The sequence below is a fragment of the Podarcis vaucheri genome, assembly GCF_965113315.1.
Source record: "Podarcis vaucheri genome assembly, chromosome: 5".
Lineage (NCBI taxonomy): Eukaryota > Metazoa > Chordata > Lepidosauria > Squamata > Lacertidae > Podarcis > Podarcis vaucheri.
Window position 1 is genome coordinate 10,137,889 of NC_138763.1, and position 26,634 is coordinate 10,164,522.

The 26,634-nt window shown below is 50.3% G+C and overlaps 1 protein-coding gene across 6 annotated transcripts in view; it reads left to right on the top strand.

Moving 5' to 3' along the window:
- Positions 1–23,666, top strand: part of MCF2L2 (MCF.2 cell line derived transforming sequence-like 2) — a 244,322-nt gene extending 220,656 nt beyond the window's left edge. For all 6 annotated transcript variants that reach the window (XM_082223915.1, XM_082223920.1, XM_082223916.1 and 3 more), the window contains 5 exons: positions 1,689–1,775; positions 4,203–4,321; positions 6,017–6,129; positions 12,209–12,312; positions 20,467–23,666. In XM_082223915.1, coding sequence (XP_082080041.1) covers positions 1,689–1,775; positions 4,203–4,321; positions 6,017–6,129; positions 12,209–12,312; positions 20,467–20,567 — 524 coding nt within the window. In that variant the 3' untranslated portion in view covers positions 20,568–23,666. The remainder of the gene's footprint in view (positions 1–1,688; positions 1,776–4,202; positions 4,322–6,016; positions 6,130–12,208; positions 12,313–20,466) is intronic.
- The last annotated feature ends 2,968 nt before the right edge of the window (positions 23,667–26,634 follow it).

Sequence of the window (26,634 nt, forward strand, 5' to 3'; positions counted from 1 at the left end):
TCTCTCTTGAAAGCATGTCCCGCAGTTGTCTCGTGAGTTTGCTGTTGGTCGTGTTTAGATGGTTCCTGTGTCCTTTGCTGCATGGCGGTGTAAGCTAGACCTCTTTTTCACCTCAACCTTCTTTCCTTTATTAAACGGCTCTAAAATGAGCATCACTCTGGTATCAATGGTACTCTGCATGCACCCTCCATCACGTAACATCGATGAATGGTCTCCTCGTATACTTGGCCCACCCCTTTTATGCCAGGGGAGGCAAAAGCACTGAGCACCCTTCTTTCAGCGCATGCCATGTAGGTAATTAATCTGGACCTGAGATGAGGAATCTGGACTACCATTCCCATCAGCCCCAGGCCAGGAGTTGTAGTTAACCTCTGGAGGACCAAAGGTTCCATACCCCTATCCAGGTCAAACAGGGTTAAAGTTTTCTGTTCCCTTGGGAAAGAGGGGTGGGGTTTTCCCATTGCATTGGGCTAACGTCATGGGCAGCCAGGCTCCCACTGTGATGTTTTAGGCAAATCTGGGGCGCCCTATTTTCTTTCTGGATCATGCCCTCTGTTAGCATGGTGAGCTGGCCATGAAAGAAGGCCTAGTTACTTTGGGATTCCCAAAGTTGCAGAAATCCATCCGATTGCACCACCATAGGCAGATACTTAGGGCAAAGGCAGGCACATAATATTATGAATGGGGGAGGTAGCTTGTAAGTGCTGTTACTGCCATCTAAACCCAGGCATATTTGTTTCTGTCCTGTGGCAAGCTCTGAAGAGACCTGTCTGAACCAGGGAAAAGCTGGGTGTGGTGAGCTGTGCCTGGTTAGCGCCAATGATACCATCAACACCCACTGCAGCAGTCTTGCAAGCGATGTTTAAATGCTTGCAATTTTGTTTTAATTAGGCAATGAATGAATGAATGTATCTATGAGCAGATACACATGCAAATTAAAAATGCAAATTAAAAGGTTTGCAGGCTTATCTGATGCACATCTGGTTCTCCTTGCCGTGATTTGCCAATCCGCTTTGTTGCTGAAGGTATTCCTGCAGCACAAGTTGCAAAATCAGGTTCACACCGTAAGTGAAGAACCTGGTAGGAAGTTGCCTTACAGTGAGTCAGACCATTGGTTCACGTAGCTCAGTAATGTCTACACAGACTGGCAGTGGCTCTTCAAGTTTTCAGGCAGGGGTCTCTTTCTGAATCCTACCTGGAGATGCCAGGGACTGTCTGCCCCTCAGCTATGGCCCATCTTTGTGGTGCTCATCCTTCGAATGCTGAATCCGCCTTCATCCTCAGCAGCAAAATCCTGTGTATGTCTAGTCAGAGTAAATGTGTATGAGTGCAGGCCAGTGGCGTAGCGTGGGTTGTCAGCACCCGGGGCAAGGCAAGTAATTTGCGCCCCCTAACCCGTGGATTTGCGCCCCCTAACCCGTGGATTTGCGCACCCTAACTCTAACCCCCAGATGTTGCGCCCGGTGCGGCCGGCCCCCCCTGCACCCCCCACGCTACGCCACTGGTGCAGGCCTTTATAGGAGAGCTGGTCCCAATTTCAGGTTAATCCAAATGGACGATCTTGCGTACGTAGCGTCGATCGCATTACTAGCAAGGAAAACCTTCTGGGTGGGGTTGCATGTTCGACCTGACATTTTTGAGATCCCAGCTAGCACCCAAAGAAACAAACACCCTACTTCCTGTCACAGATGCCTTTGAATGCAACCTCTTGGCTCAAGCTAAATGCAGCGCTGTTCGCTCTACGAGGCCAGTCCCTAGATCTGCTTCACAGACAGGTAAATAGGAATCAAAATGTGTTTTGAGATGCAAAGCCTGTGCTGCTCAGAGCATATCTGAAGACAAAGGGCGCTACTAGTATGCACTGTGGGTTTTTCCTGTGCACAGCTCTGCCAAAATGAATGGGAGCCTGTTGCTAAATGAATGGGAGCTTACACAGTCTAGCGTGATGCCCAAGCATTTCACTGAGGCTTCCTGATGTGTTTTGCCTGAAATGTTTTTTTTTTTTATTAAAAAAATACTTGCTTCCAGCTGAGAGTGGAATTCTTTGCTCCATCTCATTAGTTTTATTTTGCTTCTGCTTATCCTTTGTTCACCCTTTTACCTCCCTCTTTCTGCTCTCTTTCCCCCCTTGTTGTTGGCATCCGTTTGTCTTGAGAGAAAATGGGGGTGAAGTCTACACACATCTCAATGTAGGTTGTAAATCGCCTCACCCCCTCCATACCCAGCTGATCACTGCATCCCACAGGAGAGGGAACTCTGCAGGTACCATCCTATCATGAAGTGTGCTTATTACATTGTCAGAATTGAGCCATTAGTGTGGCTTCACCTACCCTGTGGAACTACCCACCACTGCATATCAGACAGGCACCTTATCTGATGTCTTCCTAGCACCTGCAGAAGATGCTCATCTTTCATCAAGCCTCATAAAATCTCTGCCTCATGTTTCTTTCTTGGATAGAGGTTGATTGTATGCATGCGCTGCTATCGTTAAACATTGTTTTTCTATATGCAGTTGTTTTAACTGTTTTTTAATATATGTACATGTTTTATATACAGCAGGCCCAAAACTTGTACGCTGTTTACTTACATGATATCAGCCTTGTGCACTTCATAGAAAAATAAAGAAATAAACAGAAAGAGGCTGGGGAAAAACCCATCAGAGGGGGCTATGCCCGATAAGCGAGGTGGAGGATTTTAAAACTTTCTGCAGCAGGAAAACCCAGTGCGGAAAGAGCTTTTTAAGCCCTCTGCCTTGCTTACTGGCCTTATTTGCCTTCGGACAGATAAGGATGGTTGCACAAATGTCTGAGTGATTGCAGGGGGTCTTCCTGACTTTGTGCAATTTTGCCTTTGTGAGTGGACCTCCAGAACATAACCCCTGGGTGAGTTTCAGGCCTACTGTATATTATTGCAAATTGCTTTCAGGTGCCTTATAGGAAGCAATTTATAAATGACGTTTAATGATGCTGGTGCTGATGTCTTCTTCAGAGGAGGGAGCTATATAGTGAAGACTGGTCGTCCTCCTTTTTTACAACTAGTCCAGAGTGTGACCCTGGCTGTCAGTTTCATCCTCTGTAGCATCAGTGTTGCCAGGGGTGGACTTTGGTAATCTTTTGTTGCAATATGGCACCCTGTGCTAAGTCAAAATTTGGTGCCCCCAAATGGATCTTCTCCCACTATGGATCTTCTAAATTTTGCACCACCTCAGCTTGGCACCTGCACCGCCCTAAATCTGATGCTGGTGTTGCTACTGCAGAACTCTGCAGGGAGGAGGGTGGAAGCAAAATTAGAATTACAAGGCTCTGCCTATTATGGACTCTGGCTCCACCTACTGGTGGGTTCCCTGCTTCCCACCCATCAGCCACCATAGGTCACTTACGTTCCTCTGTAAGACAGTCTGCTTCTCATGATGCTAGCTAAATTATCATGAAAATGAACTTTCATGATTTGCTCTGATGGAAAAATGTAAATCCACAGGGCTGGGTCTTACCAAGCTTGGAAACCAGCATATAATTTGATCCTGAAACGTTGTGAGGCAGATTTTAGAGATGTATGTTGAAATGCAGATTTTGAAGGCAAGTTCCCACTCGCTTTTTAGGTGGGGTGTTGTTGCTTTGAACTGAATTGTTTTAAACATCTGCACCACTCCAATCAGTTCCACAACTTAGCTTTGCTTCTCTGAGGGCCAAATTTCACACGCTGCTCCTGTCAGGATGGGGAGCAGGGAGATAGAAATCCGATTCAGTGCTCATTTAAGGGCAAAATTACCTAAGTCATACAGTCCCCCCAAAATGCATGAACCCAAACTCAATACATGAGCCTCTGAATTCACATTTCTCCGAACTTCACAGCACAGTTCTTCAGCTAAATAAAGTATATATTAGGGTAAAATGTGTGTAAAATGCATATAATAGTGAAAAGAACATACAATAATCACCATGCTTCACTTCCAATAACCCTTTGCATCCACTTGGCCTCCCTTGCAGGTTAGTTTTCAAGCTGTGCTGATGCTCCAAGCAAGTTTCTTGGAGGAAGGGATGTGATGCAGATGCAATAAATTAACCTCTTTGAGTGGGTCTCCTCCAGTAGAGAGCTGCTCATTTGTTTTTTAAAAGGCTGGATTTTCACGCTGTGCAGTGCCATCAATATTCTGTCTAAAGTATGCCAGCTGCTGATGCCAAACGCTCTCCTTCTTTGCAAAGGTTGGCCCAGCAGGCAGATGCCGTCGCTTGATACGTTTGAGGATTTTGAAGCCATCCCATCCAGCGCTGAGGAACTCTCCAACTCTTCGGATATGGAGGAAGAAAGCCAGCCTAACAACGTAGATAACACCTTTTTGTAATGCTGTAGGTTAAGCTTAGCTCAAGCTGGGCGCAAATGCAGCAGGAAATGCAGTTTTGCATTTCCCCAAACTATGGGAATGTTTCAGAACAAGAAAAGGGACAGTCTCCAAGTAGCCCTTTGTAAACATCCTATCAGTGCAAGGATTCCTGATTGCACAAGGAAACATTTACCCCCCTCTCCTCCCTTTGCGCCCCACTAAATCTGTTCTAGAGATTCCCCCAACCATCTAGATCAGGCATAGGCAACCCTGGCCCTCCAGATGTTTTGGGACTACAACTCCCATGATCCCAAACTAACAGGACCAGTGGTCAAGGATGATGGGAATTGTAGTCCCAAAAACATATGGAGGGCCAGGGTTGCCTATGCCTGATCTAGAGATTTGGGGAGGGTATGGGGCACATGAAGGGTGGGGGAATTCCTGTCCTGCAAACAGAAATCCTTATGCCAATGGGACATGTTAGTTGAATACCACCCATGGCATTGGGTTGGGTGGGTTCTTCGGGTACCACCAATATTTTGCTATCAACTTGTGCAGTTTTCTTAAATCCTCCCTATAGCTGTTGTTGTTGTTTCTCAGGCTGGGCAATAGGTGAGGAGATAACGTGAGTTCTGTCTATCTAATTACTTTGATTTATAACTTGTTCCACATTGAGGGATCAGCGTGCGGACCGGCTTTGCATGTTCTGCAGCTGGACCACACAAGTGGAGAAATACTAAAGTTAGCATTCAGCACCCTCAGGTCCTCTGATTCTTGTTAGTTAAAAACCCACAATGTTTCTAATCTACAAGGCCTAGGTCAGCTTTTTCTGACCTGATGCCCTCCAGATGTTTTAGACTACAATTCCTATCAGCCCCAGCCGGCATGGCCCAGTTCTTATACAGTGTCTGCCACCCAGCAACAACATTTTTTGCCTACCAAAGCACTGGCCACACTCTGTTGGACAAAGCTCCTTTGCTTTTGTTTGTGCCACTGTATCTGGTTTTAATCTGGTTTTGGAAAGAAAAAGAAAAAAAAAGAAAGAAAGAAAGAAAGATCATGATGGTTTGATATTTTGCTTTGAGCACTTTGTGTTTCTGGGAAAGCAGTTCAGGATTTAAAAAAATCAATTGGTAAGATTTCAAAGATGAACTTTACAGCGCAGTCCTGTATTTAGAGGTAAACCCCACCCAATGCAGTGGGGCTTCTCTCCAGGCAATTATAATTGGGGTTGCATGTGAGCTTTTCATGTGAAAAAGACTATAGACGTGCTTTTTAAAAACAGTGAAAGCAAATGATTTTGCGTTGCCCAGTCCTTTGCATGATTACTTTTGCAGAGCTCTGCACGCCCCATACCTTTAAAGTACATTTAGAGCAAATACATCCCCCCCCACAAAGAACAAGAGGAAATGTAGTTTACCCCTCATGTAACTACAATTCACAGCACCCCTAACTGCAGTTCTCGTGAGTCTTCGGAGAGATGGGCTTTAAATGTATGGCGTGCGCACAGAACATTAGGAAAATTAGAGTGTTTGAAAACCACAGCAGGTGCTCCTTTTCTGGATACATTTGTCACTCTGAATGTCTGAAAGGCATCCCTTGGGCCTTGTAGTAGACTATATTCCTGTCTTATCTCTGCCCATAATCTTTCCTTCTGCAATAACATCACGCACCACCTTGTTTCATTTGTTTTAGGGATCCAACCTTTACCGGGTAGAAGGCAGTTTTGACACTTGTTTCCCAGATTCCCTCACTCTAGAGGATGGAGATTTAGTGCAGTTTATACAGGAAGGCGAGGATGGACAATGGTAAGTATAGCTGCCAGAGAGAAAGGCTACAGTGGTACCATTTTCCAGCTGTCAGTTGAGTATTGAAACAAACCTTGATAAACAACAGTCAGAAGGGAATAGGGTGTGTCAATTCTTATGCGAACTCCATTAGTACACAAGCTAGCTTTGCTTTTATTATTATTATTTGCTGCAGAGATAAATTTATGTTGGGGGAGTTCAGAAATATACCCATAAAGCTTAGGGGAAGACTCTCCCCCCTTCCTCCCAACATGTGTCGAAAGCAATCTTTCTCAGTCCAGCATCCTCCAGCTGTTTTGGACCACAATTTCCATCAGTTGATAAATTTCTGTGAGGGCTTTTTAAAAAAAATAAAAAAGAATAAACTTCCGCAAACTTCTTTTCAGCAACTGGTTTTACTGGCAGGACAGTTTTACTAGGTGGTGAGGGGTACTGAGCCAATAAATCTTTGTTGACAAACTGACCACCGGGGACACGCAGTGGAATCTAACATAGTACTAAGTCTCTCATTCAGTCGTCGCAAATATATATCTCCTCGGCGCAAGATAACTTCCTCTCCGCCAGCACACCCTTTAAAACAAGTGATTTCATGCTCTTTATTCAGCTCATAGTGGTGAGGAGGAATGAATGGAAGTCCCCTCCCAGTATCTGCCTTATATACATTATTTACACAATGGGCTGCACATGATTGGCTAATTCCAGAATTCTACTGTAAGCCAATCAGGTTGTGGATTCACTTCAATCTGGAGCAGGATTGGGTGGTTCCTGCCAACCAATCATGCTGCTGCATTGTTCCAGGGCCAATCAGACTGCTGCATTCTGAATCCTATTGTTCTAGGACTAATCAGACTGCTGCAATTTGGATCCTATTGTTCTCAGTACATAACACCCCTCCCCTCTAAGTTCCAGTCCTGCCCGGGAGGTCACATTCATAGTCCTCAAGGTATGCCGGTGGCCTACGTGTGCGTTGCGGCCTGTGGTGTTCCCTGGTCTGGGGTTCAGGTTCTGGCTCGTGTTCCAAGGGTGCTGGCTGTGATGGGGTTGTTTGGTCTGGTGCAACCGGCTCGCTCAGTCGTGGTTCTGGTTCTGGTGTCCTTTCGGCCTCACGGGTCCTCTCTGTATTTACTGATTCTGCCTCTCCTGCTGGCCCCTCTTGCTCTATGGGCCTCACTGCCCCGCTGTTCCCTTGGGACTCCTCTGACCTGTCCTCCTCCTGGGTTTCTCCCGGGAATCGTCGCCGTATCTGGTCGCAGTGGCGGCGCCAGCATTGCCCCCCATCCGTTAGCACCTCGTACGACACTGGGCCAGTGACCCTGGTGACTGTGGCGGGTACCCATGCTGGGCCTGCCCCAAAATTCTTTGCGTACACTGGGTCCTGGGCCTCGAAGGTCCGGGGGTTCCTGCCTTCCCCCACCACTACCTCATCCTGAGCTCTATCGGGGTGAAGGCGGTCCAATCTGATTGCAAGGCGCCGACCCATTAGTAGTTCAGCGGGGCTCCGGCCAGTCGTTGAGCTGGGGGTGCTGTGCTGTGCTAGAAGGAATGTGGCAAGGCGGTACTCCCAGTCCCCTTGCGTCATGCGGCGAAGGGTGTCCTTGGTGGTCCGCACCATGCGTTCTGCTTGGCCATTGGTGGCAGGGTGGAACGGCGCCGAACGGATGTGGCGGATGGCGTTCTGTGCTGTGAAGGTTTGGAATTCTCCTGACGTAAATGCAGTCCCGTTGTCTGAGACGAGAGTGTCAGGGAGCCCGTGGGTTGCAAACAGCCTGCGTAGTACCCGGATGGCTGCGGACGTGGAAGTGGACGGTACCAGTGCGACTTCCAGCCATTTGGTGTAGGAGTCCACCACTATGAAGAATGTTTTCCCCTGAAAGGGGCCAGCGAAATCCACGTGCAGGCGTGACCATGGTGCTCGGGCGGACTCCCAGGATTGGACTGGGGCCCTTGGGGGATCTGGGCGGGATTCTTGGCAGGCCTGGCAGTGTTTGACCCAGGCCTCTATCTCTCCATCAATCCCCGGCCACCACACATAACTCCTGGCAAGGGCCTTCATTCTTACTACCCCTGGATGTGTCTCGTGTAGGGCTGTGAGGATCCTTTTGCGGAGGGGCTGGGGAACAACGACTCTGCTTCCCCATAACAGGCACCCCTTGTGGGCCGACAGTTCATGTTTGCGGGTTGTGTAGCCGGCGAATTCTGGCCCGGGGCTGCTGCTGGGCCATCCCCTCCACACCCAGTCCAGGACCCGGGAGATGACCCTATCTTTCTTGGAATGGTGTGCAACTTCTTGTGCCTGAATGGGGCGGTCGGGAAGCAGCTCCAGGCTCATGACCTCTTGTGCAGGTGCTGGGTCAGGGCCTGTTTCCGGTAGTGGTAGCCTGCTGAGGGCGTCCGCATGGCCCATCGCCTTCCCAGGTCGGTGAATCAGTGCATACTGGTAGCTGGCAAGGAAAATTGACCACCTGAGGACGCGAGGAGACAGCACTTGGGGGGTCTGCTTTTCGGGGGCAAACAAGCCAAGCAACGGCTTGTGGTCAGTCACCACGGTGAAGGGCCGCCCGTACAAGAAATCATGGAATTTTTTTACTCCCTTCACAATTGCCAGACCCTCCTTGTCAATTTGCGAGTAGTTCCGCTCGGTTGCATTGAGTGTCTGGGAAAAGTACGCCACCGGTACCTCTCTTCCATCCGGGAGTTGGTGCCCCAGGACAGCGCCAATGCCATAGGGTGAGGCGTCGCATGCTAGCACCACCGGCAGCCTCTCGTCGAAGTGTGCCAAGACAGAGTTTGAGACAAGCAAGTCCTTGACTGCCTGGAATGCGGCCTCCTGGCGCTGGCCCCACACCCAAGGGGCCCGCTTGTCCAGGAGTCTGTGTAGGGGCTCCGCTACCGCCGCCTTGTGGGGAAGGAAGGAATGGTAAAAGTTCAATAATCCCAAGAAGGCCTGAAGTTCAGTCTTGCTCTTGGGCGCGGGGGCATCACAAATGGCCCGTACCTTGTCCCCAGTCGGGTGGACCCCTTCTGCGTCCACCATAAATCCCAGAAAGTCCACCTGAGGCACTCCTAGTAGACATTTTTCCCGCTTCACCTTGAGACCCGCCGTCTGGAAACGGTGCAGAACGGTGCGGAGGCGGTCCTCAAACTCCTCTGGTGTGGGCCCGGCAATCAACACATCATCGAAGAAGGGGGTGACACCAGGAATCCCTTTAAGGAGAGAGTCCATTAGATTCTGGAATATGCCTGGTGCCACGCTGACCCCGAATTGCAGCCGCTTTACTCTGAACGCTCCTCTGTGCGTCACAATCGTCTGTGCCTCTGCTGTGGCCTCATCTACTGGCAGCTGTTGATATGCTTGGGCCAAGTCCAGCTTGCCAAAAATTTTCGACCCAGCCAGGGTGGCAAGGACATGGCTGACCACTGGCACTGGGTATGCGTGGGCCGTGAGGGCCTTGTTTATGGTACACTTGTAGTCTGCGCAGATGCGGACCGAACCATTAGGCTTGACGGGTGTGACGATTGGAGTTTCCCAGGGGGCATTAGGCACTGGCTCCAGCACTCCTTGCTCCACGAGTCGGTCCAATTCCTCGTCTATACGGGGTTTCAAGGCGAACGGGACCCGGCGGGCCTTGAGCCTGACCGGTCGTACTGCGGGGTCAAGCTGTAGCGCAATGGGGGGGCCCGTATACTGTCCCAATTTCCCGTCGAAAACCCCTGGAAATTCCTTGCATATGGCGTCCACGTCCACTTGTAAGGTAGTGTGGTTCACCCCGGTGACAGCTAGCCCCAGTGGTCCAAACCATGCCAATCCCAGTAAGCTAATGTAGGGGCCCTTGACCACAAGCAAGTCCAGTTGCCGCGTCCGCCCTCGGTATTGCACCCTGAAGGTCCCCACCCCCATTGTGGGGACCTTACGTTTCTGGAAGTCCCGTAGGGTGAATGGGGCCGGCCTGAGTTTGGGACCCCCAGTAGGACACAGTTTCCTTAAGGTCTTTGCCGAGATTATGGATAGAGTTGAACCCGTGTCAAGCTCCATGCGGCATGGGGCCCCCTCTATCTGTACCTCTACATAAATTTTCTCTACGTTGGGGTGGGGCAACTGGTATACCTGGCAGTCCGTGAGCTCCGTCGAGTTGCCTTGGTGCGTTGGGCCCCGGGACCTGGGGCTCTTGGGTTGGTCATCTGATGCCTGGTGTCGGGTGGGCCGAGCCCGACACACCCGGGCGATGTGTCCCGATTTTCTGCACTGCCTGCACTCTGCGTTGCGGAAACGGCAGGTCCTCCTCTCGTGACTCTCCCCGCAGCTTGCGCAGTTTCCTCCTTCTCGTCGAGGCAGCTGTGGTCTGTGCGCTGCTTGAGTGCGCTGCTGTACTCGGTGCACCTCCTCCCTGTCGGATCCTGAGTCGTCGGTGAGGTCTTCGTGGTGGACCCTTGGTTGGGATGGCAGGCTCGGCCGTGCCTCTTGCGTCGACCTCTCGGCAGCTTCCGTTGCCAGGGCCTCCTCCAGAGCGACCTGGAACGTTAGGTCCTTCTTAGCGTAGAGGCGTCGTTGCAGCTTCTCATCCTTCAGGCCACCGACGAGGCGGTCACGAAGCATGTTCTCCAGCTCTGAGAAGTTGCAGAACCGGGCGGCTTGGCGGAGAGAGGTCACAAACCCAGTTATGGTTTCCCCAGGGGCTTGTCGCTTTGCGTAGAAGGCATTTCGACGAGCCACCACTGAGGGCTGTGGCGAAAAGTGCCCCTTCAGCTGTTCCATTATTGTTTTGTATGGAACAGTAGCGACGTCTTCAGGCGCAAGGAGAGCCCGGGCGATTTCAAACGTCTCCTCTCCGCAGACGCTGAAGAATATTGCCCTCTTCTTGGCGTCTTCTTCGTTGGTGACCCCTTTGGCTTCCAGGAGGAAGGTGAAACGGGAGGCGTACGCTTCCCAGTCTCCAGATGCTGGGTTGAATGGCGAGAAGCTGCTGTTGGTTGCCATTCTGAGTTCCTTGTGTCTCGGAGCTGAAGCCTGGATACACGGTGCGAGGCAGCGGTGCGGCAGGTGGCGGTGCTGCGGTGCTGTGTGTGGCAGTCAGCTCAGCGGGATCCCACCTTCGTCGCCAGTGAAATATACTCAGAGTCGCAAAGTGATTTCATGCTCTTTATTCAGCTCATAGTGGTGAGGAGGAATGAATGGAAGTCCCCTCCCAGTATCTGCCTTATATACATTATTTACACAATGGGCTGCACATGATTGGCTAATTCCAGAATTCTACTGTAAGCCAATCAGGTTGTGGATTCACTTCAATCTGGAGCAGGATTGGGTGGTTCCTGCCAACCAATCATGCTGCTGCATTGTTCCAGGGCCAATCAGACTGCTGCATTCTGAATCCTATTGTTCTAGGACTAATCAGACTGCTGCAATTTGGATCCTATTGTTCTCAGTACATAACAAAAACTGTTCTAGGGGTTTTCCCCTACCCTCTGCAGCAAGTTTGGTGAGGGCACGAGGTCCGCTTGGGGAAGAAAGGAAAATCCATTTGCAAAAATGGAAATCCTTACACTAATGAGATGTGGAGGTTGAATACCACCCACTGGGGAACAGGTAACATATCTCAGAGTGCTGGATATGGCAAAAGGGTGTCTAGAAGTTGATCCCCTACCCCTGGGGTCCTCAACATGGTACCTTCCTTTGTGCTTATCAAGCCTCACTGCCCTTTCCAATTTTATTTAGAATTGAGGGGTTTGGGCTTTTTCTTTCTGGTTGAGTGTGGAGTTGTGGCGAGTGTTGCTTGCTCCCCCCACCCCCAATAAATAAATAAAAATAGTATATGCACAAGCCCTCCAATTATTTTCATGGAGAATTCTTGATAGGGGGTTGTGAAACCAAACTTGCAAAATGTCACAATTGGGGGCATGTTTCTGAATGCATGAAAAACGACTGATCAGATTTGCCCTGTTTTTGTCCTCCAACGACTCTCTGTAACAAGCTTCGTTGTCCAAATCCGGGGATATTGTAGGAATTTCCTTGGAGGCTACAGCAGTAGCGGCATTACTGAGGGGAAAAAGATGGTGATTCTATATATTTCCTTTGAACGTTCAGGTTAGTGAAGAAGTTGGTTTCTGAGAAAACAGACTGGGTCCCTTCCAGTCTGCTGCAGCCGGCAGATGGCGACACCAGCAACATCCGCAACATCAGCAACGCAGGTAACCAACATTTCACAGTGTTTTGAAAGCTCTGTGCTGTTCCCTTTCTTAACAATCACTGCTCTTAGCTCTGAAGATTATTGTGCAGCAGGAAATTGTAGACCTTTAAGAGCTCTGATTCTCAGCTAGGAGAGAGATCTGTAGTCTTAGGGTTTTGTTTGTTCAGGCATGGCCAAACTTGGCCCTCCAGCTGCTTTGGGACTACAATTCCCATCATCCCGGACCACTAGTCCTGTTAGCTAGGGATGATGGGAGTTGTAGTCCCAAAAACAGCTGGAGGGCCAAGTTTGGCCATGACTGTGTTTATTGGATTTCTTACCTACTCTTTACCATAAAGTCCAAAGATGGATTACAGCAATATAAAAGTTAATCAGCTAAATCAGAAAAATTGAGCGGATTTAAAAATAAATCCCAGGTTGTTGTTTTATGCATAGAAAGCTAACTAAATAAATATTATAAAAGAAAAAGGCAACCAACAACAATAATCAGGTGTCAAAGGGCAGGATAAAAAACTGTGTCTTCAGCATATGCAGTGAAAGCGATGAAGATGCTAGACACACCTCTTTGGAGAGGAAATTCCACAGCTTAGAGCAGGCGTCAGCAAACTTTTAAAGCAGGGGGCCGGTCCACTGTCCCTCAGACCTTGTGGGGGGCCAGACTATATTGGAGGGAGGAATGAACGAATTCCTATGCCCCACAAATAACCCAGAGATGCATTTTAAATAAAAGCACACATTCTACTCATGTAAAAACATGCTGTCAGAGCTGCTACCAGGTCCCAGCTCACATAGGACCACGCCACACAGCGTCCACTTTAAAGGAGTCTTTATTGAGTTACAGGTTTCATTTCCGAACTGCAGCGTGCAGCTCTACACCTTCTGCTCTAGGTCGGCGAAGACCCGTCTGAGTCCCCGCCTCTTGCACACCAGCTTAATACCCTAGCCTTGCTCCACCTCCTTCGCCTCTCCCTACGTCTCTGGGTCCTTCTGCCCCCCTGGGCCTCCTCCCTTCTACTCTCCTCTGACGCTGACCCCCCTGATCCTTCTGCCTCCTTGCGGCGGGCTTTAGGACCTGGCTCACTCTCCGGGCTGCTTACTGCTCCAGCTTCCGCTGCATTTGAACTTGGCGCGCGCGCCCAACTCTCTACTTTCCTCTTAACCGTTGCCTCGCTCTCTGAGGAGGGCGTGACCACCCCTGACTCGTGCCCTCCCTCCTGCTGACAGCCTCCGGAACCCGATGCCTGGCTACCTTCCTCCCTGCTGCTCTCAGTCTTGAGCGTGGGTCCCGACTTCCAGCTGCTGCCGCCCTCAGTTATGAGCGTGGGTCCCGACTTCCAGCTGCTGCTCTCTGAATCTCCTCTGTTCCCTTCCTCCTGGGGTGTCCCCCCGGATCCCCCCCTTGCTCTGCTCACTGGGGCTCCCTTTTGGGAGTCCTCTGACTCACTGCTTAGGCTTGGAGATCTCGGGTCGTCATCATCACTCATTCTCCCTTCGGCTTCCTCCCCCTCGCTCTCTGTTTCCACCCTTCTCTGCGTCTCTGCTTCTGAACCCCTGACATCCATCCCCCCCTCGAAGCCCCCCCTTCCCCCCTCCCCGCTGTCAGGTGTGGGTGCTGGGCGCTCCATCATCATGGGAGGGAATGCTGGATACAGGTCGCTCCCCGTGGGTGGCCGCCAACTGAAGACCTCCGAGTCTTCCCCCTCGCGGTCGTCGACGTTGACTTGTTGCTCTTCCATCTCTGTACCGCCGTGCTCGAACCCGAGGTCCTCCCCGAACACGTCCATGTCAGTCTCTGCGTCGGTCGCTCGACCTGGCATCTCCAGCCACGTCCTGCGCCATTGCTCCTCTGGTCGATCGTCCCACCAATACGAGTTGCCTGATGCCGAACCTGCCGGTGAACCTTCTGGGGAACGGGTGCTCCGTGCGGGTTCCCCTTCTGAGTCGAATCCATGGAACGTGCTGGAAGAAAGTGTGGGTGTGAACAACCAGTCGTCGAAGAAGCTCGCTGGCATGGGTTTGTGTGGGAAGAGGGCATGAAACTCGTCCTTGAGCAGGGGTTCCTCCAAAGCGTAGTCTGGTACCCAGCTATTGGCGCTGGCCCGGGTGCCCTCTCTGGCTAAGAGGTATTCGACTCCCTCTTCCCCCCATCTGGAGTCCAAAATCTCCGTGACCTCGTTGATGTGGTCCTGGTGCTTCACCTCCCGCGTCTCCGTCCGTTCCCGGAGCGGACTTGGCGCCGTCCCTGGCTCCTGGAACCTGTGAGGTGCCTTGTAGGGAGTGAGCACCGACCTGTGGAACACCGGATGCATTCTGGAACCCTCCGGCAGCGCCAGTCGGAAGGCTACCGGGTTGATCTGCGCTTCGACTTGGTACGGACCGATCTGCTTGTGCCCCAACTTCTTCTTGGCAAGCGACCTGGTCGGCACTGCGTGGGCTGCCAACCAGACCCAGTCTCCCACTTGGATCACTTCGCCAACCCGCCTGTGCTTGTCAGCTTGCACCTTGTAGGCGTGCTTAGCTAGCTCCAGCTGCCGTCTGAGTTGATCGTGGACCGCCTGCAGCTCTGACGCGAACGCGTCCGCCGTCTGTGGTTCTCCCTCCCCCACTCTCTCCAGTCCCGGGAAGGTTCTGGGATTCCTCCCATTGTTGGCAAAGAACGGCGTCACTCCTGTGGACACGTGCTTCGTGTTGTTGTAAGCGAACTCGGCTAGCGGCAGGTAATCCACCCACGTCGCAGGCTGTTGATTGGCATAGCATCTCAGGTACTGCTGCATGATGGCATTGACCCTCTCTGCTTGCCCGTTGGTCTGCGGGTGTCTTGCTGATGCCAGATTGACCTTGACATTTAGAAAACCCATCAGCTTCTGCCAGAAAGACGAGATGAACTGGCGTCCGCGGTCGGACAGGATAGACCGTGGCAGGCCATGCACTTTGAACACGTGATCTATGAACAGTTTGGCGGTTTGTTCCGCCGTGGCCACCTTCGCACACGGAATGAAATGTGCCATCTTGGTGAACAAGTCCACCACCACTAGCACAGCTGTCTTGCCTCTCGAGCTGGGTAAATCCGTCACAAAGTCCAGGGCCACCCTCTCCCACGGTTCAAACGGTGTTTGCAGCGGTTCTAACAGTCCCGCCGGTGGTCTGTGTACCGGCTTGGCCCTCTGGCAGGTGTCGCACCTCGCGACGTAGTCCGCGACCTCTCCTCTCAGCCTGGGCCACCAGAAGTCTCTCGCGACTAATTCCATCGTTTTCTCTGTGCCAAAGTGACCGGCCGTGGGTGCGTCGTGCAACTGTTGCAGTACCTTGGCGCGAAGGTCGTCTCCTGGTACATAGACAGCCCCTTTGCGTAGGAGCAAGCCGTCCCGCACCTGGAACTCGTCCGTGGTAGCCGTGCCTCTGAGCAGTTCCGCCATCTTGTCTTGCGCGAATGAGTCGTCCCGCAATGCACGTCGCACCGCATCCAGGTCTACTGTAGCTGAGGCACACGCCCACGCCGTCGGTGCGAAGATGTGCATGGCCGCCGCTGGCGTCACCTCTTCTAGGTATTGCGGTTTTCGGGACAGTGCATCCGCCATGATGTTGGTGTCGCCTGGGACGTACTCTATTCGGAAATTGAAGTCAGCAAAGAACTCCGCCCAACGTATCTGCCTCTGGTTCAGGAACTGAGCCGTGCGCCAGTGCTCCAGATTCTTGTGGTCCGTGCAGACCTGCACCGTGTGCTTGGCGCCGATTAGGAAGTGCCTCCACGCCTTGAAAGCTGCATGAATGGCCAGCAACTCCCTGTCCCAGATGGTGTAGTTCTGCTCCGACTTGCTGAGCTTTCTGGAGTAGAACGCTCCCGGCCGCCACACCCCTTGCGGGTCTCGCTGCAGCAGGACAGCTCCCACGGCTCTGTCTGACGCGTCTGTCTCTACCCTCAACGGTTTACTGGGGTCGATATGCAGCAGTTGCTTCTCCGATGCGAAGAGATGCTTGAGCGCTTGAAAGGACTGTTCCGCCTGCTCCGTCCAGATGAATTTCTTTTTTTTGGAGCTGAGCGTGTCCGTAATTGCTGCCGTCTGCATCGCGAACCCCTTGATAAACTTGCGATAGAAGTTGGCGAAGCCGACAAACCGCTGGACCTCCTTCCGGTTGCGCGGGCTTTTCCAATCCAATACCGCACGAACCTTGGTGCTGTCCATGGCTATCCCCTTGTCCGACAACTTGTATCCCAGGAAATCCACCTCCGTCGTGTCGAACTGGCACTTCTCCAGCTTGGCGTACAGTCTATGTTGTTGCAACCTGCTGAGCACCTCCCTCACGTCTCGGTCGTGAGCTTGCTGCGAGTCAGAGAAAATCAGGATGTCATCCAGGAAGCAGACGCATGTCTTGTAGAGGAGTCCCTCCAACACGTGATGCATAAAAGCTTGAAAACAGTGAGAGCCATTTTGTAATCCAAAGGGCATAACTCTGTATTCGTAGGTGCCCAGCGGTGTGAACATGGCCGTCTTCCACTCATCGCCCTCCCGCATGCGGATGAGATTGTACGCCCCTCGCAGGTCCAACTTGGTGAACACGCGTCCCTTGCGCACCGTCGCGAGGAGGTCGTCAATCCTGGGCATGGGGTAATCAGACGGTTTGGTCATCTGGTTCAAAAGGCGGTAGTCCACAACTAGTCTTTTTTGGGGCGTGTCTTTCTTTTTCACGAAGAAAACGGGACTGCCCCCCACTGCCTTGGACTCTCTGATGAAGCCACGCTCCAGATTATGCTCGATGAACTGTTTGAGTTCCTGCATTTCATCTTCAGACATGGAGTATAGCCGCCCCTTCGGCAGCGTCGCCCCCGGTAGGAGGTCAATCTTGCAGTCATATGGCCGGTGAGGGGGTAGCTTGTCCGCCTCCTTCTCGCAGAAGACCTCCAAAAAGCTCGCGTATTTGTGGGGGACCGCTTGCAACGTTCCCAACTGCAGTTGTGATTCCTCCTCCTCTCCCTCCCGTCGGGGCAGGATGCAGTGTTCTGCGCAATAAGAGGAGCCGAAGATCAGTTGTCTCTGGTACCAAGCCAGTGTCGGACTGTGCCTGTCCAGCCAACTCATGCCCAACACAATGGGCGTGTCCGACAGTTGGGTGACATTAAAACTGATGACTTCCCTGTGGTTGCCAAGGCGCATCACCATCGGTGGCGTCTGCTTCACCACCTGCCCCCCTAGCAACTCTCTGCCATCCACTGTGACGACTTGCAGGGGCAGAGTGGCAGGCAATAGCTGTATAGCGTGCTGCTCCACAAAGCTCTGCGCTATAAAGTCTGCGTTGCTTCCAGAATCCACAGAAAGCGGCACTTCGATAGTGACGCCGTCGGGTAGCTGGAGAGATGCTGTGAGCTGCACTACTGGTTTGGGTGGGAGGGGATCCGTGGGTTGCAAGATTGCTGGGGACTGCTTCACAGATGCGTCTGGCTGGGCCCCAGTGCCTCCGTCTCCAGCCAGACATCGTCGTTTCCCTGCTGTGGTTCTCCTTGCTGCGTTGCTGCGGTCACCATGGCTGAGGCTGCAGTGTGCTTGTGGAGCCTCCGGGGACACTCCTTCGCCAAATGGCCTGGATCCTCGCAGATGTAACACTTCCTGTTCCCTCTAGGAGGCTTCGCTTTCACTGCTGCCGGTGCTAGGGCTCTGGCTGCTGACTGAGCCCTTGCACCTCCAACCTCCATCGGTTCCCCTCCCCCTCCTGGCGGAGGTGTGGATTGCGCACGCGCTGCTTCCCTCGGAACGAAAGAGAAACTTCTCGCTGCTTCGCGCCCTCCACGTCCTTCATCTCTGCACCATGGACGTTCTTCCAGCCTCACCCCCACAGTCAGCGCCCTTTGGACCACCTCCTGCGTGCTTCGGGGCCTCTCCCCCCTTGCAATTTCATCCTTAACCGCAGAACTTAGACCCTCCCAGAAGAGGTCTCTGACAGGGGGCGAATCCCGATCCCATTCTAAAGCACTGACCAGCGCAAAAAATCGGGCGTGATACTGCCGGACGCTCGCCCTCCCTTGTTTTAGTCCATGAATCTCCCGTCTGGCAAGATCCACATCAATAGTAGACAAAAAACACGCATCCATCGCTTTGATAAAGGCATCTGCATTCTGAAGCGCCGGATCTTTATCCCTCCACAAATTGCGCAGCCAGGCTTTGGCATCCCCATGCAAATGGGACAATATGAACCCCACCTTCTCTTCCTCATCTCTAAAGTCTTTTGCCAGCAGTTGCAGTGCGCACATTACGTCTGCTCTAAAATTAGGGTACTGTTGCAAAGTCCCATCGAAGTGAGCCACAAGCCCTCCTGCTCTCCGTGCCAATCCCACGCCCTCCGGTCTGGGTCCCGGTTGCCCTTGCTTAACAAGCATTTCAAACCTGGCGTGTAGGTCTCTGTAGGCGGCTGTAGTCTCCTCCTCCCGTTTCTTGGAAGCCAATACCTCTGAGGACAACTGGGTCACTGCCTCTTGCAGCGCGGAGATCCTCTGTTCTTCCGTCATCTTGCTAACCTTTGTGAGCTCGCTTACAGACACCCCTCTTCCTCCCCTAGCGGCTTCTGCTCCCGCTGCGAGGTTTCAGGTTTCTGAAGCTTTGAAGAGACGGGTCTTACTGTCAGAGCTGCTACCAGGTCCCAGCTCACATAGGACCACGCCACACAGCGTCCACTTTAAAGGAGTCTTTATTGAGTTACAGGTTTCATTTCCGAACTGCAGCGTGCAGCTCTACACCTTCTGCTCTAGGTCGGCGAAGACCCGTCTGAGTCCCCGCCTCTTGCACACCAGCTTAATACCCTAGCCTTGCTCCACCTCCTTCGCCTCTCCCTACGTCTCTGGGTCCTTCTGCCCCCCTGGGCCTCCTCCCTTCTACTCTCCTCTGACGCTGACCCCCCTGATCCTTCTGCCTCCTTGCGGCGGGCTTTAGGACCTGGCTCACTCTCCGGGCTGCTTACTGCTCCAGCTTCCGCTGCATTTGAACTTGGCGCGCGCGCCCAACTCTCTACTTTCCTCTTAACCGTTGCCTCGCTCTCTGAGGAGGGCGTGACCACCCCTGACTCGTGCCCTCCCTCCTGCTGACAGCCTCCGGAACCCGATGCCTGGCTACCTTCCTCCCTGCTGCTCTCAGTCTTGAGCGTGGGTCCCGACTTCCAGCTGCTGCCGCCCTCAGTTATGAGCGTGGGTCCCGACTTCCAGCTGCTGCTCTCTGAATCTCCTCTGTTCCCTTCCTCCTGGGGTGTCCCCCCGGATCCCCCCCTTGCTCTGCTCACTGGGGCTCCCTTTTGGGAGTCCTCTGACTCACTGCTTAGGCTTGGAGATCTCGGGTCGTCATCATCACTCATTCTCCCTTCGGCTTCCTCCCCCTCGCTCTCTGTTTCCACCCTTCTCTGCGTCTCTGCTTCTGAACCCCTGACACATGCTGATTCCTGGACTGGGCCAAATTTAGAAGGCGATTGGGCCGAATCCGGCCCCTGGGCCTTAGTTTGCCTACCCATGGCTTAGACTTAGAGGCTGCCTCAAAGAATGCCTTTTCCCAAGCCACCACCACTTGAACTTCTGAGGGCAGTGGCAATACCAAGAGATACCAAGAGGGAAATAGGTAAAGGGACCCCTGACCTTTAGGTCCAGTCGTGACTGACTCTGGGGTTGCGGTGCTCATCTCGCTTTATTGGCCGAGGGAGCCGGCGTACAGCTTCCGGGTCACGTGGCCAGCGGGACTAAGCCGCTTCTGGCGAACCAGAGCAGCGCACAGAAACACCGTTTACCTTCCTGCCAGAGCGGTACCTATTTATCTACTTGCACTTTGACGTGCTTTCGAACTGCTGGGTGGACAGGAGCAGGGACCGAGCAACGGGAGCTCACCCCGTCGCGGGGATTCAAACCGCCGACCTTCTGATTGGCAAGTCCTAGGCTCTGTGGTTTAACCCACAGCGCCACCCGCGTCCCAAGAGGGAAATAGAGAGATGTTTATCAGAAAATGCAGAATCAAGAACTTAGATTCAGCTGCAGATGAGGTCTGAGATGGTTGCAGTGGCCTTATCTTTCATGAAACTTGGGATCCATTTGGTGGGTGGAAAATGGTTATGCGAATATGCACACACCACACCCTGCATCTCTGCAAGAGAGTTCCTCATTACCAATAGAGATGTGTTCCTCTTTCAGATGTCTACGGTGGTACCTGCAGCACAGCACCCACAAATTCAGAAATGAAGGAGAGCGAGCTGACAAGAAGCTTAACAGCTGAACAGAAGGCTGGGAGTTGAACCCACCTTGACGCATTTCCTCAGGACTCCATCTTCTTCTCTACTTAACTGGTGGACGCTGGACCAAATCGCCTTTCCCACAAGCTCTGAACTTAAGAATTCTGTGAAATTTCATCAGCATGGAACATATTTTTAAAAAATTAAAAAAAAAACTCAACAACTCGCTAATCTAGGAAATATGGAGGATAATGGAAACTTCAGAGGTATCTTAGAACTTGACAAATGAATCGACAGTATGCTTTTTTATACTGCATTTTTGGAACCATTGAAAAGGGTGTTGCCTAAATTAGGCTGACAGCATTTGAAGGCCTTCAGCTTTGTGGCTATGTTGGTTAAATACTGGACTATTTAAAGAAAGGTCTGCAGATTCCACAGGAGATATTCTGTTGCAGAGGCCATCTCAAATTCCTCCATCCATTCAGATCAGCTGCTCAGCCTCTCCTCAACCGCAGGCTTGATTTCCTCAAGACAATCATGGTCGGCAAGAACAACGGAAATAGGTTGGGTGAAGAAAATACCGTTCCTGAACCTGAGCCAACTAGGACGCCTTTGCACAACAGCAAAGGATGCAACCTGCTTTGGGATATGATCTTCTGTCCACAGAATGTTTTGAGTGGTGGCTGGGAAAAGATGGGCATCTTGGGACGTGTTAGGCAAAAGCAAGGGACGGTGACTGTGAAGGCAGTTATGGGGTTTGTCTGTCGTTTCAAGAGGGTGCCTTTGTTTCCCCCAGTTTGTGATTGAGGGAACATATCCTCTGCATTTGGTGCTGACAATTCTGTCTGATGCTGCCGTTCAGGGCTCCACACTTCATTTTGGAACATTGTCATATGCTGGGCTCTTGAACAGGATACATTCACCCCCCCCCCAAAAAAAAATGCTTCCCCCATGTGATGTTCTCTACTTGTTTAGGTGCTTGCAAATGGACCTACGGCTGACGAGAACGTGTGGTCATCTTAAAGGTCTGTTGCCATGCCATCTTATTTCGAGGAAGACTGTGCCACCCCTCTGCTGCAATGGACAATGTCACAATTTTCCCCTTCCCTCCGCTTTCAAATCCCTGAAACAGAAGGCACTTCCAGAAATATATAAAGGTGTTTTTGCATGAAGGCATATTGATGGTGATTGGGAAGCGTAGGTCCCACAAAGCTGCTATAGTAGTGTGATGTTTGAAATGAATTTTGGTCTAGGAATAGGGCTACTTGATGGATGCTGTATGTAAGGCTGGTAAACAGAGAAAAATCCATATAAAGTCACCTCCACTTGGCATCTGGTCAGTCCCCCTTGCAGCTGCTTGTGCAGTTGAGCTGGCTCTGGCTGTGCTGTGGGGGAGCAGCCCAGAATTTATGTGAGCGTTAAACCGGCAGGAGGGCTTTGCAGAAAGGCTTCTTTGCGTTGCAGTACTGTGACTGAAATTTTAGGCCATTTCCACAGAAAATTCCTCATCAACATAATTCCAATTTAAAGTGTCTGTTCTGCTCCCACTTCTGAGCAATTTTCAGTATGCAGATTGAATATCTGATATGCAGCCCTCAACCAGTGGAAGTGGTACACTCCAGCACACATTTTTTAAAAAATGAGAAACAAAGATGGAGGAGCAAATTAGCCTCCTGCTGGTGAGAGCTGGCATGGCTTTGGATAATGCAATTCGGCCACCTTTGGATTTCCTTGCATGTAAACACAAGCATGTAAACACAACAGGGGACACAGGTGGCGCTGTGGGTTAAACCACAGAGCATAGGACTTGCCAATCAGAAGGTCGGCAGTTCGAATCCCTGTGACAGGAGTGCAAGTAGATAAATAGGTACCGCTCCGGCGGGAAGATAAACAGCGTTTCTGTGCACTGCTCTGGTTCACCAGAAGTGGCTTAGTCATGCTGGCCACATGACCCGGAAGCTGTATGCCGGCTCCCTCGGCCAATAAAGCGAGATGAGCACCGCAACCCCAGAGTCGGTCATGACTGGACCTAATGGTCAGGGGTCCCTTTACCTTTTAAACACAAGCCTAAAGATGACACAGTTAAGAGCTGGTTTCCACATGTTGCAGCAGCAGCAGCAGCAGCAGCAGCAGCGAATGCCCTAAAAACTTGCCCATGATGCCCACATTCTCATGGCGAGAGCAGCCTGCAAACAACTGGAGTTACACAGATATCCAGCTGCATGCCATTGCTGAGATTGCAAAAGCCTGTTTTTCGGAGGCTGCAACAGCAGGACCTGTATGCAAACAGGTATATGTGTTGCTTCCGGTTCACTTGGCACTTCACCCATGCAGATGTGAGCCCACAAATTATTTGTGCAGCAAAGTCAATCAGATGGCCATATTTAATAAAGTAGTGCTCCTGCAAAATTGCAGTCGCTGATTGGGAGATGTTTATGATCATCAACATACCGCAGCCCCAGACTTCTAGAAATTCCATTGCGGTGTCTTCTGATTTCTGACCCTTTAGTTGAAAACATTATTGGCCCCCACCATGTTTTGCTTCTCAGCTGAAGGAGTCTCAAAATATGAAGCTTGATTGTTGAAGTGGAGACAGGTTTTCAAAAATGCAAGAAAGCTACCAACTTCTGCGTATTTTCTACAACGCTCCATAAAGCCATATTACATGATTAATTGCACATCATAGCAGCGGTTCATACTCCTGATCCCCCCTGCTGTCAGGGGACATATGCATACAAATTTGGTGCCCCAATTGCTTTAAAAAGAAACTTCCCATAAATTGCTCCCTCTTCCCTACATAAAGGAAAGTGTGTGTGTTTGTACTGGGGGCGATATGGAGACATCTGGTGTCCAGATCTGATGTTAAGGATGGGTTTAGACTAAATCAGAGTTGCGTTTCATTGGGATTCTGATACATGCATACAGACGCAGGTGCCAATAGAATTTCAACAGGGTCTTCAAACAGTTCTATGCTGTTGCTTCTTATCCCTGCCCCTCCTCTATGAAGTGCAGCCATTTCATTTGCAGCTGGGATTCTCCATGCACAGCCAAACGAACTATAGACAATCTTTCTTTCTGAACACCGTAAGCTACTATATATTACGCCAATTGTGTGTGTGTGAGTACTTTATTTTGCAAATTAATTATACGTCCTTTTCTGTTTTTATAATGTACGAGAATAATACTGGGATGTATTGAAAAGGGGGAAATATCTACCCACAGAGAGAGATCTGTGTGCAAGAGCAGGCTTTTGTACACACAGCCAATTCCACCCACATCATTCTCATTATCTGAGTCTCAGTGAATGGGTTAGGTAGAACTTTTCGTGTGTCCTTGTTGCACACAGCTAGTTGCACATGACTCGAGCTGGATTGCAAACTGGAACTTTATGGTTTGGGCTCATTATTATTATTTTTAAAAAGAAAACGATCAGAATTTTTTTACATTAAAAAAATCATGTTCTAGGTGGCCCATGCTAAGATTTGCCATATGTGCTGCTGATAAATGCTTGGGGAGGGACATAAGCAGCCCACAGTTCCTATACCACTTGCAACATCAACCTTGGTGGTTTGCCAGCAATATAAGGAATTTGTTCCACTACAAATGCTAAATGTCAGGTTAACATAATCAAAACACTTAATTAACACTTAGCACAAGATACCTTTTCCAGTTTTATTGAGGGTGTGTATGGAATAGGCACAGAAGCCTTTTCCAAAGCAAGAAAAATATGTGACATCACTCTTGCTAGGGCACTTCCAGTCTAAAGATATTATGTGCATTACCCCAGGGAGTCTACGTAAAAATGAAAAATAATATTAAATACGGTTGGGAGGAAATATGCACGTTTGATTTTTACTTTTGAAATAGCATGGAGAAAATGATGTAATATGTAGATTGATTAAAACCAGCATACTTACATGCATTGGTTTTAATGAGTCTACTCTAAGTATGATTTAGTTGGATATTGCCTAATCTACTTGCCCTCTTTTGGAAAAGACAGGTTTGTAGAATGTGGTTTAACAGACTCCTAAAGCAGAGGTTCTTGGACTTTCTAGTAGCTTCAGGAAGCCTTTAATTTACCAGCTAGAATGCCATGGGGAGGCATATTTGAAAGCAGGGGTAGAGGACATGTGGCCCTCTGAATGTTGCTAGACTACAACTCCCATCATTCCCTGACCATTTCTGCCGGGGCGGATGGGAATTAGAGTTCAACATCGACTGGACGGCCACAGGTTTCCCACCTTTATTCTAAAAGATTCTCCTGGGAGATGCTCTAGGCCACACACTCGTGGAATCATAGAATTGTAGAGTTGGAAGGGACCACAAGAGTCATGTAATCCAATCCCCACCAATGCAGGAATCCTTTGCCCACTGTGGGGCTCGAGCATGAGATTAGGAGTCTCATGCTCTACCAAGTGAGCTATCCTGTTGCGTCTCACCATCATCCTGCACAAACTGGGACTGGAGCCTTGACCACACCACTTTCCAGTAAATGCACATTGCTCTGAACAGGGTCTGCTGGCAAACATTTGCCATAATTGATGTTCTGACCAAGAAAGAAGAACCCCACAGTTCCTCAGAACACAATCCGATAACCACTGCTCCAAGGCATGACACCATGTTATGGATCCTCAGAAACGGCATTCCCGTGTGTTTCTCTAGGAAAGGCAAGCAGAAGTAGGAAGGAATGTCTCTACTGGGTTTCGCAAGAGTCCAAAAAACAACGAGACCCCAAATCTCTTAATCTCTTTACACCAGTTGTATGGTGCAGAACCACTCAACAAGAGGGTCAAAAACACTGGGAGATGTGGGGTTGAGGTGGCTGCCCCCATCATCACACCTCTCACTAAGCATAAGATTTGTGTGTTTCATTTCGAACTGATTCAGGGCATTAAACACACATACACACAGCATTTCCTTAGGTATACCTAAGAACTGTGAAAGACATCTGGAGGCTTGAACAATCTCATGAGTTGGTTTAAGATTGTGGTGTTTCAAATAATCCTGTGCTGTATTTCGTACAGCAGAAAGATATTGTACTGGAACCACTGCTAAAAAAACAAAAAGCTTTCTTTTGCAACTGCTACTTGGTCTGAGACGTGTAAGTTACCCCTTTTCCACATTGAGGGTAATGATGTTATTTGTAGTTTGTGGTTGCTGGAAGAGAGGCTGGTGGCGAATCACAGAAACTGTTCTTCTCTCTTTCCTACTTTCTTGTATCAGGACCGAATGTATGAATGTACTACAGAATATGTATGTTTGTGTGTGAAGCTGGACTTTCTGTAAATAGACCATTACGAACTGTGTAAAACCCTTTGTTTGAACTTTATAAGAATTATAAATACTGTATTACAAAATTGCCTGCAAAACGGGTTTTTCAGCCTTATTCTGATTATTACTTCTTTTTAAATGCGTAACAATAAGGAGTGCAAGTTTGCACATGAGACTAGACGGGATATTAACAGTGTAGATGCAATTCTTGGTTAATTAAATTGCAGGTGGGAAGCCTTGGCAACCTTTGGAGTATGGGAGTCAGATGGGGACGGGAAGTTTAACACTTTCATGGTCATGATTCTGACAAAATCTCCTCTCTGATGCTGCTAGTTGCTTTTTAATGGAAGCCCTCAATGCATGTGCAGAAGCGGCCGAATCACGACCCGCACGTGCGCAGACACAGCGCTGCGGGTTGTGAACGTGCCTCCCGCACAGATCACGTTCACAACCTGAGGTTCCACTGTATTAAAATCGCCAGGACACTAGAAGATCGCAGAGCAACATGGATATCTTAGGAACTGGGATAACAGAGAGATGGTGCAAATATAAAGCACCCATACAATAAAAATGAAACACCAGCACAGAACTTGATAATATGGAGACAACTTACAAGTTCTGGTCAGCTCATCTTGAAAAGGGATATTGGAGAGCTGCAAAAGGTTTAGAAAGGGGGATCCGAAATGGCCAAAAGGTTTAGCAACTCCCGTATAATAAAAGGACATTTGGGTCTTTTTAGTTTCAGGCTGGGGGGAAGGCAAGTAAGAGGGAACATGACAGAGGTATAAAATTATGCTTTGTGTCGAGAAAATGGACAGGGAGAGATCCCACCTTGCCAAAAATACTAGAAACCTGGGCC